General features: G+C 41.6%; 1 protein-coding gene across 1 annotated transcript; it reads left to right on the forward strand.

The window, feature by feature from the left end:
* Positions 1-949: 949 nt before the first annotated feature.
* On the forward strand, positions 950-1,756 carry LOC110931555 (nuclear polyadenylated RNA-binding protein 3-like). The gene has a single exon (XM_022174941.1). The coding sequence runs from the start codon at positions 950-952 to the stop codon at positions 1,754-1,756; it is 807 nt and encodes a 268-aa protein (XP_022030633.1).
* Positions 1,757-12,467: the final 10,711 nt, after the last annotated feature.

A 12,467-nucleotide genomic window follows, 5' to 3' on the forward strand; every position in this document is an offset into this window, starting at 1 on the left:
TTTCTCCAAAGATTCGCAAGGTTTCTCCAAAGATCAAAATGCCAAAGATTGTGCTAAAGAAGAAACAAACCAAAGAAACCAAGAAGCCACCTACACCACCACATGAACCAACACCACCACTATCACCAATCCAATCACCACCCCGACAACCTACACCACCACAACAATCCTCACCACCTAAACAACCAACACCACCAAGACAACCATCACCACTACATCATTCACCACCACCACAACAAACCCTTCTCACCTCACAAGAAATATTTCAAACACCTCCACTCACCCAAGGTCAACTTACACCGGGTTCTGCGGGATTCCGTAACTTTCCAAATGTTCCTTCGAATTTGAATGTGAGCCTGGATGATGTTGGAGATTTTGATTTCGCAAACACTTCACAAGTAAGAAATGTTGAAAAGAAGGTTGATGATGTGATTGCTGAGAACAAGAAGCTAGCCGCTGAAAACAAGAAGGTGTCTGATGGGGAGAAAATTCTAGAAATGCGTGTGAAGAAGTTGGAGATTGATAATAAAGAGTTGGTGAAAAAGATTGATTCTGATCAGTCAGAAATTGATATTTTGAAAGTGAAAATTGCTGAGCTAGAAGAAGAAAAGACTAGACGTGATGAACAAAATGAGTATTTCAAGTTGAAGAACAAAGAACTTGAAGCAGCTAAAGCTTTCAGAGATCACGAGTTCTACATGTTGAATAAAGTAGTTGAAAGCATGCTCGGAACGTCTGTAGAGCAAAAGTTTGAAGAGCTGCAAGTTGAAGAGCTCAGAGCAGAACGTCAAGCCAAAATAGATGAACAAATGAAAGACAAAGGCAAAGGAGTTGAAGGAAGTTCTGCAGTGACAGAAAGATCGATTGTCCTTCAATGGTGGTTGATAATCCCGAGCCTATTTCTACAGTTTCTGGCCTGTTTGAGGATTATACTCCTCTTGAAGAGTTAATGGGTGATAGTGATGAGGATGATGAAGAAGAAGAGGATGAAGAGGAAGATGGCAAAGATGAGAAAGTATACTCTGCGAGCAGTCATGGTTCAGGTAAAGATGATGATGACGATGATGCTCAGGGTGGTACTGGGTTGAAAGTTACTGAAGCTTTTGCTGAACAGAATGTTGATAATTTGATGAATGATTCTGTGAATGAAGAATCAGGGGGAGCTGATAGACAGGGGGAGTCAGATGATGCAGAGAATGTTCAACAAGCTGAGAAATTGATCTTGAGGTTAGATACTTATCGTGAAGAAGGAGAGCATTTCCATACTTACACGATGGAAGCAATTAAGGAAATGACTCGTGTGATGGATCCTGATTTTAAATTCGACTTTGAAGAAGAATTGAATGCCTTTGACATCAATCAGCAGCGTGATTACCAGTATAAGTATGTTGAAGATGCTGACTTGTATGATAGAGTTGAAGTCGAAGACTGGACAGATGATGAAAGCATTAATGAAGATACCTCACAGTTGCCAACGTTAATGGAATTCTTTACTGAGGAGAACCGTGATGAGTTGCAAAGGAAAGTTGCTGAAATTCTGAAAGACAAAAACTTTGACCGAACGCAAAAAGATATGGCAAAAGAAGAAAGAAAGAAATGGTTTAAAGTTAGTCACGAGAGGAAGTTCAAACGGCCTTTGAAGTATTATCAACGTGATAGAAGCGTATCTCACGGTGACATTATCAGTTGGGGATTCTTACCTCAAGTTAATGCGTATGCGATAAGAAGAGAATGTGGCGTGCAGTATTTTACATGATATTATGTCACTTCCATGGTGGGATGTGGATGAATTGTCAAAGGTTAGAACTTTGGGATATAATGTCAGGAAGAACGACATTGCTATGTGGGGTTTGATCAAGTTTGAGGCTTTGAGAGACTTCAAGCACTGGAAGCCACACTATCCGAAGAGAGTTACAAGAAGAGATCCAGTGACAGGTGTTGAAGAAACGATTCTGAATGTGAAAAAGCCGAAAACAATGAAGACTATACCAGTTCCTCCAATGGAGCAAGAGTTTTACAAAGGCTTCATGGGCCGGGTTTATAGTTGCATTACTACTGAAGCAGTGATTACTTACAGAGCAGGTGGAGAATTGAGAGAGATTCATGTTTATGATCCTATGTGGCTTGTGAATTGTTCAGCAAAGGATATCGAATGTCTTTTCATCAACAAAATTCACTATCAGCAAGAGGACAGAGAGCAGGCCATGCAATTTCAGAGAGTTGTAACCCTTTGATTTCAGAAAAGTATCAACTCTGAAAGTAAATGGAAATCTTCATGGTGGTCGCTCGAAGAGAAGATGAAAAGGAAAGCTGCTCGTGAACGTCAAAAGCTTGATGAGAACAAAGGCAAATGGATGCACATTCAAGCTGAAGAGGATAAGAAGAGAAAGAAAGAGAACGACATGATAAGGAATGCTCTTAGGAGAAAGCCTAAGCAACACGAAGAAAAGTTCAAGTCGTTATGAGGATCCGAAGACCAAGACTGAAGACTGCGGCTGTATCCAAGGGGGAGTTTGTTGGTGCACGAATGTCTAAAGCCTGCGTCTTAGTCTTAGTTGATCATTGTATAGGGTCTAGATGTGTTAATTATGTATTATATAGGTGTAAATGTTGGGTTTTAATGTTGAGGTTTCGCTTTTATGGACATAGTGTCACATGAGCGAAACCCCAAGCTTAAGGTTTCGCTCATATGGACATGTCACAAAAGCGAAACCCTGTCCCCTATAAATACCCAAGTTGTTTTCTCATTTTGTACGTTCATGTCTCCCGTGTAGCCGAACTGCTGCTCGTGTATTTTGTGAAGATTGAATGAGAAAACTGTTTTAAAGTGAATTCCTTCTGTTTCTACTCATTTCTGTTTTGATTCATGCCGATTTTGTATTTCCGTTGCATTTTCGGTAGTTGCTAGCTCTGATTGACTCACACGACTGTCAAATACGGTCCTACAAATCGGGTTAAGTTGATTTAAACAATTTTCACACAAAGGATTCTTAGTTATATTTTCAATTTTACTTTGTGAAGTCGTTTCTTGTTCATTTTCACTTTCCGGCTCATCACTTATATCTTCCACTACACCATCAACATATTGTGGTGGTGGAATGCTTTGAATACTACAAATTTCATCATTTGGAAGAAGACTTACCGCGCTAATGTGTACATTCCTCATATTGCTCGTGCTTGAGCTTTGATTCTTCGGGTTCATTGTGGTGTCACTTGGAAGTCTTCCTCCACTTCCACGAATTTGGGCCATTTCTTCCGCAAGTTGGCCCACTTGCTTTTCCAACGCCTTGTGCGACTTGTCTCTCACCTCAAACTCCTTCTTCATTTCGGATTTGATCTCTTGATTTGAAGTAGTGAGGGCATTCATAGCATTCATGAGTGCATCAAACTTAGAATTTATCGAGTCATCACCGCCCATTTGAGAGATTGAATTGCCACTCCCATTACCGCCTTGATTGTAGTTCCTTTGGTAACCCCCTTGGTTACTTCCTTGGCGAGTTTGGTGCGAATACCCCCCTTGATTTCCCGATTGGAAATTCTGGTTCATTTGGTTAGAAGCTTTACCATACCTAAAGTTAGGATGGTTCCTCAACCCGGGGTGGTAAGTGTTGCAGTTCATATCGTATTGCCTCCGGTCTCCATACCCTTGATTCACATCCGCGGTGGCTTGGCAGTTCTCGGTCCGGTGACCGATGCCACCACATTCTTCAGATACGCTATATTATACCGCACCCACTTCTTTCTTCTTCATGCGGGCCAATTCCCGCTCCAACGTATCAATCCGATCCTTGGAACTTGCATCACGATCGGGCCAAGACCTTGAGGTAGGGTGTTTTTTGGCTCGGTCGGCCGACTCTTTCGCCTTTGATCTCTTGCTCATTCTTTCTAGGAACTCCCAATTGTCATCCTCGTGATTGCTTAATAGAGTTCCATTGCTGGTCGATTCAAGGTGGTTCCATGTCTCATCATCCAAACCCCTTATGAAGAATTTGACCAACTCCCATTTTTCAATTTGATGATGTGGGCACTTCCGGATCAATTCCTTGAACCGAGTGAATGCTTCATGTAACGGTTCACTCGAAAGTTGGCGAAAAGACCGAATTTCATCTCTAGCATCGTCGGTCTTCGCCATTGAGTAGTATTCGTCAAGAAAAACTTGTTGCGTTTCAGCCCATGTGCGAATACTACCCGCCGGAAGTGTGAGAAACCACTGCTTTGCCTTATCCTTCAAAGAAAATTGAAACAATCGAAGCTTGACCTCTTCCAAGGCGAAATCATGCCCACCAATAGTACTACATATGGCCGAAAACTCCGCCAAATGAGTATACGGTTCATCATTGGACCTCCCGTTGAAGTGGGGGAGGATGTTGATGTAATGGGGCTTGCAATCAAACCTTCTTCTTTCGCACACAATCGGTGACTCATTGTCGGTGACCACCGGCCTAAAACGGTCATTGACTCCCCTTAGAGGTTGTTGATTACGACGTGGACCATCAACTTCTTGCTCTCTTGGTCTTCGGTTATCTCTTCGATTACCCCCATGATATCCACCTTGATTACCTCCGCCCACAAAACGAGGAATCCGGTTACGGCTCGGATTATTGTTGTTGTTATAGTAACTGATGCGTGTGTAGTGTAATATATTTTTGATGTATATTTAAGCCCCTTTTTACACTTTTAGCCAAGTTTTAAATTTATAAAACACGATATTTACTAACACTAAACACACATATGGGCAAGTGCACCCATCGTGGACGTAGTATAGTGTTGGTAAGATACCGAGGTCGTCCAAGGACACAAGAGGTTTTAATACCGGTTTATCCTCAACGTCTAATCAAATCAAAAAGTGAGAAAAAATGTTTTAATCTAAGAAAATAAAAACTAACTAAATGCTGAAAAATAAAATAAAATAAAAACAGATAGACAAGATGAATCACTTGGATCCTACACGTGTATTAGTATAACCTTTGATTATTTTCGCACTTTTGCACTTGTTTAAGAGATTATCTTAGTTATTGTAGTAGGCCCCTCTTTTGAAGGCGACGTTACCCTCAACCCAGTAGTTTGAGTCAGCAAGGATACAATCCTAAAGGGTTGGATTATTGAAAGATAATGAATTAAGTTATTAATGCAAATTGTGGTAGGCCCCGCTTTCGGCGGTGACGTTACCCTCGGCTAAGTAGTCTGAGTCAGCAGGGATACAGTCCTAAATAGCCGGGTTATAGTATTAATAGTAGTTAACTTATGAGGGGGTCAAAGAGTTTGGATCCCCGCCATCCAATACCTATGGGCATTGAAGGAGATCCTACTAAATTTGACCCAGGTCCCAAGCAGGACCTCTAAACGCTGAACAAGGGCAAGACCCTTACCAAACCGTTCCCTTAACCCCCGACCAGGTAGCCAACATACCTCCATATAGACCGTGGAGATATGAATGGTGAAAATCTTTTATTTTATATAGACAGTAAAATAATGCCAAGACACCACGGACAAACGATAAGGAAAGATCACCTTCAACATAAGTAACTAGTTATTAAAGTCATTAATACAAAACCAAATAAAAAGTGCAAAAGATTAAAAATAAAAAGTATCATACTAAACACTTGTCTTCACCAAGTGATGTAAGAGACTTAGGCAAACATGGCCTTGATTGTCAAGAACTCTTACGATCAATCTTGGATCCCGAGAGACTCACACACTCTACGATGGACAATGGATGATGGTGGTGGATGATGGTGTTATGGTGGTGGTGGGTGGTGGATGAAGTGTGAAAGAGGTGGTGTGCCAAGGGATGAGATGGAATGTAACCAAGCACTCCCATTTATAGGCTAAACAGAAGGCTGGGCACGGCCCCGTGTCCGCTGGACACGCCCCCGTGCCCGTCTGACACTCTCTCTCCTCATTAATTGTAATTCGCAATTACAATTAATGCGCCTGCTGTACTTCACCACGCCCCCGTGCCCGCTGTACACGGCCCCGTGGTGGGCAATGGAAGCTTCTATAGGTTTGTCTTTTATGCTGCTTCTTGGGCACGGCCCCGTGTCCGCTGGACACGGGGCGTGTTCAGTCTTCTGCTTTCTCTTCTTTGCCTTGGAGGATGCCGTTGAGGGTCCGGGCAGTCTACTTTTATTCCTTTTCTTGTATTTATGCTAGAATTAGTTGTCTTTTTGCTTCTTTTGTGAATTTGAGCTCATTTCATCCTGAAAATACAAAAGAAAGACAAAAACACTCTTTTTCCAACATTAGTACTTAAAAAGGGTTAGTTTTATGCCTTAATTGATGTGATTTATATGTTGCATTTTACACACATCAAATACCCCCACACTTGAACCTTTGCTTGTCCTCAAGCAAAACTCTTTAAATGTGGCTTACACTCCCAAATGGAATAGGTAGAAGAGAAGGTTTTTGGCTTGTCCTAGAGTGTCGGGAATCCAAGATCTTTGTAAGTTTTATTTTTATTTATTTACAATCCTATTCGTTAGGATTTATTTAGAACGTTTCATAAGATAAATTATTTATTCGGGCATAGCATGCCTTATTAAATTCCATTTATATACAAGTTCACATACCTCACGGGAGATCACTCAACACTCGGCCGAAGGTGTAATTTTTAGTGAATCACTCGAGAGCGGCATGGAACTTACGCCTTCCATAGGCTTGCCAAGCAATCAATCCTCCTCCTTTTTAACTTTTTACCTTTGTAAATATCAAGAGGACTTTTTTGGGTGAAGGGTTAGGCTTGGGTTAAAGGTGGGTGGTTGGGTTAGTGGTTAGTAAAAGGGCGAAAATCGTAAAAAGCGTCGGTTTTTGTGACATACCTTGTTTTTAGTGACTTTTTATTTTGAAGTATTTCTCCAAACAAGCTTTTATATAGCTTTTGTTTGTTTTTGACTTCATCATCATTTTTTTTAGAGTCACAAAAAATAGTGAGCTTACGAAAAACCGAGCTTGTTACTAAAATAAAGGGTGAAAAATAAAAAGGTTTTTGGTGGGTGAAAAGGTTTTAGGGTAATGAAATGAAAGGTTTAGGCTCAAAGGGGCTAACTAGGGGGATTTTGGGTAGGTGGTAAAAAAAATGAAAAATAATGGTGTAGAAAGAAAAATATGCTTAGTCCTAATGCCTCCATCACTTACTTACTTGTGTTTAAGTTGGTAAGGACCGGGAATGTATCGTCGTGGCAAGTTCTAGAGTTGTAAGAACCAAGCGGCTATTCACACAAGAAACGAAAAATGAGCATTTAGTCTAAAGATGTATATTTGTATGCTCAATAAAGGCTCAAAACTCACTTTTGTGGGAATGGGTTTTTAATGTGATCAAGTATATATAATCGAATTTTTAACTAGACTTGTTATGCCGTTTCGTAATTTTCTTATGTTGGTTCTTTGTTATCACGACGCTATCGGTTGTAAATTTGTAAAAATATAACCTTTTTAGAACTTGTTATTCCCAAATTAAACCAAGACAAGCAAATAGTAAAAAAAAAAAACGAAAAGCTTTTGAAAAAAATTTGGGGTGTTTAGCGGTTCCAATAGAGTTTTGTGTAAGGCTTGTATTTAGGATTTGCAAAATTCAAGGTTTTAGCATCCCCCCCACACTTAAATTACACATTGTCCTCAATGTGTCCCAAAAATAATATTTTCGGTTGATTAGAATGTGTAAAAGTGGGTTAAAAAGACAAAGATTTATGTTACTGGCAGTCTGGACACGGCCCCGTGTCCAGTAGACACGGCCCCGTGGCGAACTGCCAGTAATGAAAACTTACAGAAGATGAACACGGGGGCGTGTCGGTTGGACACGGCCTCGTGTCTGGCAAATAATTGCAGGTCAGCAACCAAACAGCAGGTCTGGGAGATGAACACGGGGGCGTGTCGGCTGGACACGTCCCCGTGTGGACAGTCTGTGAGCCTGAAAAACAGGTTTTGTCTCCCGGTTTCTCCATTTTGGGGCTGCAAGTGCTAATGTTTAGCACTCTAACCCTTGCATTGTACCTGTTTAATCACTCAATACCACACCAAAAAAACATAAACCATCCTAATTTACCAACGTTAATTGTCTCCAAGCATAAAGTGAAAATAAAACGAAAATAAAAAACAGTTAAAGAAAGTAAATTGTTCAACAAGCGGCACGCAGGCCGTAAATTGTTCGATAGAGAAGGGTACTTAAACCTGTGAGCTCATCACCAACCTGCCCCTTGTTCCTTCAAACGTCCATGTCTTCACCGCTATCATCACCTCCATCCCCATGCCCCGCCATGTACTCCCGGATGCTACCGATATCATCTTGTATATCGTTGATGTTGCGCTCAATAGCTCCAACCCGGTGGTATGTGTTGTTGGCGAGGTTGTAGGTGTTCCTGGTACACATGAGGTTTTCCTGCAAAAGATCATGTAAGCTTTGAAAGTTAGGAAAACCGCCTCCTTGTGAGGAGGATTGACCCGGATCGCCATGGGGTTGGTACTGATAGTGGGGAGGTGGTGCATGAAGAACTAGAGCCTCCTGCGGGTTCCATGCATAGCCTTGTGTCCTTTGAAAGCTCACCGTCCCGTCTTCCGCCTCATAAAGTAAGTTCATGGCTCGGTAAATGTGGTAGTCAACTCGTCCCGACCATGGACTCATTTCAAAGGACCTTGGGATTCTCGTGAAATGCTTGAAAAGACGGTACACCCATCCCCCGAAGAAGATAGGCATAGGAGCGTGAGCAAGGCGATTGAGGTGCATGTTTCGTAACAAGAGATATGGAACATCGAGAGGCTTCTGGTTGTGGATGCAGTGAAGGACAACCAAATCTTTCAACCCTACAACGCCACTACTGTCGTGACGCTGGTTCAGCGAGTAGGTGGGGAGCCTGTGAATGTAGCGGTAAAGCGGGTCCCTCAGTTTGGTACTCTTGGTGCTGCTAGGGTTGTAGATTCCTTCACCGATCTGAGCCCATGCGGCTTGACGTTCAGTTGCATCCAAGTCTCGTAATCCCCCGGTATTCTCCTCATTCCCCGATTCTTCTTCCCCGTACAGTCCTATTATAGCTCCAAACTGTGCCATGGAGATCGAGTACCTTGTCCCGCCACATCGAAATCCAACCCCTTCATTGTCAAACGGGTCACACCTCGAGGTGAAATTGAAAGTACTGTAGAACTCCATGGTGCATTGATGTACTGACCGAAGCCGAGTGTTCAATGCAACTGCTAGTGGCCCTGTCACGATGTTGTTGAATCGGTCAAGTTGATTCACCATGGTTAACAAGTCGGTACATGTCCGCCTAGGGTACTCCTCGGGTCTTGTTTGGAGTGTCTCATATCGTGCCCTAGCATCGAGTTCGCTTGCGTTGAACCTTGTGAACTTTGACATCTGAAAGAATACACCAAAAGTTAGTACGAAACAAAGATATTTGGGTGAAACTGCAAACAGTGGGCTGGACACGGCCCCGTGTTCAGCGGACACGGCCCCGTGTCCAGGCGTCTGTAACCCAAAAAGTTCATTTTTCGTCCCGGTTTCGAAAACCTGAAAATTTTTAGCCCAATAGTAGCGGTTTCCCCCGAAAATGAAACCCTAAGTGTCGTTTTTCCCAAAATAAACCATTTACCCTTTCAATTTCGTGTTTTTCGGTTCAAAAACAAGGGTTTGGTGTTTTAGTGGGGAAATCGAACGAATCTATCAACAATACATGTTCATTTACTTCCTACTACACTAATCTAAACTACTACTAACAGATTTCATCAAAAATTTGAAGTTCGATCCGGATGAACATGAGGAACCCTAGATTTTTCCCCAATTTTTGATGTTTTAACTACATGCAAGTAACTAATCTAACTACTAAAGATGATAGAATCATACCTTGATGTTGTTAAACTCGGTAGTGACGTCGGAAATCTGCGGAAAATCGCCTGGAACCAGAGCGTTTTTGGCAATACGGGGCGTGTGGAATGAGGTAACTGTTATGAAAAGAGGGTTTTATCCCGACAGTTGCCTCGACACGGCCCCGTGTCCAGCGGACACGGCCCCGTGCCGAGCAAAGTTTTTTTTTTTTTTGAATTTTTTTTTGTGTGCTCGTATGCATACCCCCTTATTTCCGAAAATGGCTAGAAGACTTACCGGTTTTTAAACGTACACTTACCTGTTCGTAACATTTCAGGTATGAGTTTATTCGTTAACCGTTTGAAGTGAGATCTCCTCTTCCTCATCCTCAATGGACCCTCGGTAGAGTTTTAGCCGTTGGCCATTGACTTTAAATGGTATCCCATTTCGAGTTTTAATTTCTACTGCACCGTGCGGAAAAACATGGGTGACGGAAAAAGGTCCTGACCACCTAGATTTTAGCTTACCAGGAAATAATCGAAGTCGCGAATTAAACAATAGAACCTGATCTCCTACCCGAAATTCATTAGATTTAATATATTTATCATGTAAATTTTTCATTCTTTCTTTATAAATTTCGGAGTTAGAATATGCATAATTCCTTAGCTCATCTAATTCATTTATTTGACAAAATCGATTTTTACCGGCAGTTTCTAAATCTAAGTTTACGTTTTTTATTGCCCAGTAGGCTTTGTGAGCTATTTCTACTGGCAAGTGACAACTTTTTCCATAGACCAGCTTATATGGGGTTGTGCCTATAGTGGTTTTATAAGCAGTTCGAAAAGCCCATAAAGCATCGTCTAATTTGTCGGCCCATTCTTTCTTATTTATTCCCACGGTTTTTTCAAGTATTCGTTTTAAACCTCGATTAGTCACTTCGGCTTGCCCATTTGTTTGAGGGTGATATGCTGTTGAGACCCGGTGATAGACCCCATACCTTGTTAATATTTTTTCGAGTTGATGATTGCAAAAATGGGTACCTCTATCACTTATTAAAGCCTTTGGTGTTCCGAAGCGAGAAAACAGTTTTTTCAGAAATTTTACCACTACTCTTCCATCATTTGTTGGAAGAGCTTCGGCCTCCGCCCATTTAGACAAGTAATCGACTGCCACAAGTATATATTTGTTTCCCTTTGAAGGTGGGAAAGGTCCCATGAAATCGAGTCCCCACACATCAAAGATTTCACAAACGAGAATGCCATTTTGAGGCATTTCGTGTTTGGAAGAAATATTACCTGATCTCTGGCAGGCATCACATGTCTTTACAAGGTTTTGTGCATCCTTGTAAATGGTTGGCCAGTAAAATCCTGAGTCAAATACCTTTCGTGCGGTACTTGCGGCACCATGATGTCCTCCGTATGGACCTTCATGACAATGACGGAGAATTCTTCGTGCTTCAGTACCATGGACGCACCTTCGGATGAGCTGGTCGGCACACATTTTGAAAAGATAGGGGTCTTCCCAAAAGTAATGCTTTACATCAGCAAAGAATTTCTTTCTATGATGATGTGGCCATCCCTTGGTGACTATACCGCTAGCTAGGAAATTAGCGTAGTCGGCATACCATGGCTCTTGTCTACTCTCCATCATTTCCAAGGATTCTGTGGGAAATTTCTCGTTGATTTGCTCGTCTCTGGTCGTTTCCAAAGCTGGGTCTTCTAAGCGTGAGAGATGATCTGCAGCAGTGTTTTCTGCTCCTCTTTTGTCCTTGATTTCGATGTCGAATTCTTGGAGGAGTAGAATCCATCTGATCAAACGGGGTTTTTCATCTTGTTTCTTGAAGAGGTACCTGATGGCTGCATGGTCTGTATAAACTACAGTTTTAGAAAGAACAAGATAAGAACGAAATTTATCAAAAGCAAACACCACTGCTAGTAATTCTTTTTCTGTAGTTGTATAATTTTCTTGTGCATCATTAAGAGTTTTACTAGCATAATAGATTGGGTGGAAATGCTTTTCTTTTCTTTGTCCCAAGACTACTCCAACAGCAAAGTCACTTGCATCACACATGATTTCGAAAGGAAATTTCCAATCTGGTGCTATCATGATAGGTGCATTGACTAGCATTTCCTTGAGGGTTAGAAATGCTTGATTGCATTCCTTATCAAAGATGAAGGGTGCATCTTTTTCAAGTAATTTTGTTAGAGGCCTTGAAATTTTTGAAAAGTCCTTGATAAACCTTCTATAAAATCCGGCATGCCCAAGGAAACTTCTGATTGTTCTTACGGAGGATGGAGGAGGTAATCGAGAAATAGTTTCTATTTTTGCTCGATCAACTTCCATTCCTTCACTTGAGATTTTGTGACCGAGTACTATTCCCTCTGTTACCATGAAATGGCATTTTTCCCAGTTAAGGGCGAGGTTAGTTTCCTCACATCGGGATAGCATTCGTTCAAGATTATCGAGGCATTGGTCATATGAGTCTCCAAAGATGGAAAAGTCGTCCATGAAGACTTCCATTGTCTTTTCTATCATATCATGGAAAATGGCCACCATACAACGTTGGAATGTTGCAGGTGCATTACATAGACCGAATGGCATGCGTCGATATGTGAAAGTTCCGTAGGGACATGTGAAAGTTGTTTTCTCTTGGTCTTCTGGTGCTATCGGTATT

This window comes from Helianthus annuus, chromosome 3 (genome assembly GCF_002127325.2).
Source record: "Helianthus annuus cultivar XRQ/B chromosome 3, HanXRQr2.0-SUNRISE, whole genome shotgun sequence".
NCBI lineage: Eukaryota > Viridiplantae > Streptophyta > Magnoliopsida > Asterales > Asteraceae > Helianthus > Helianthus annuus.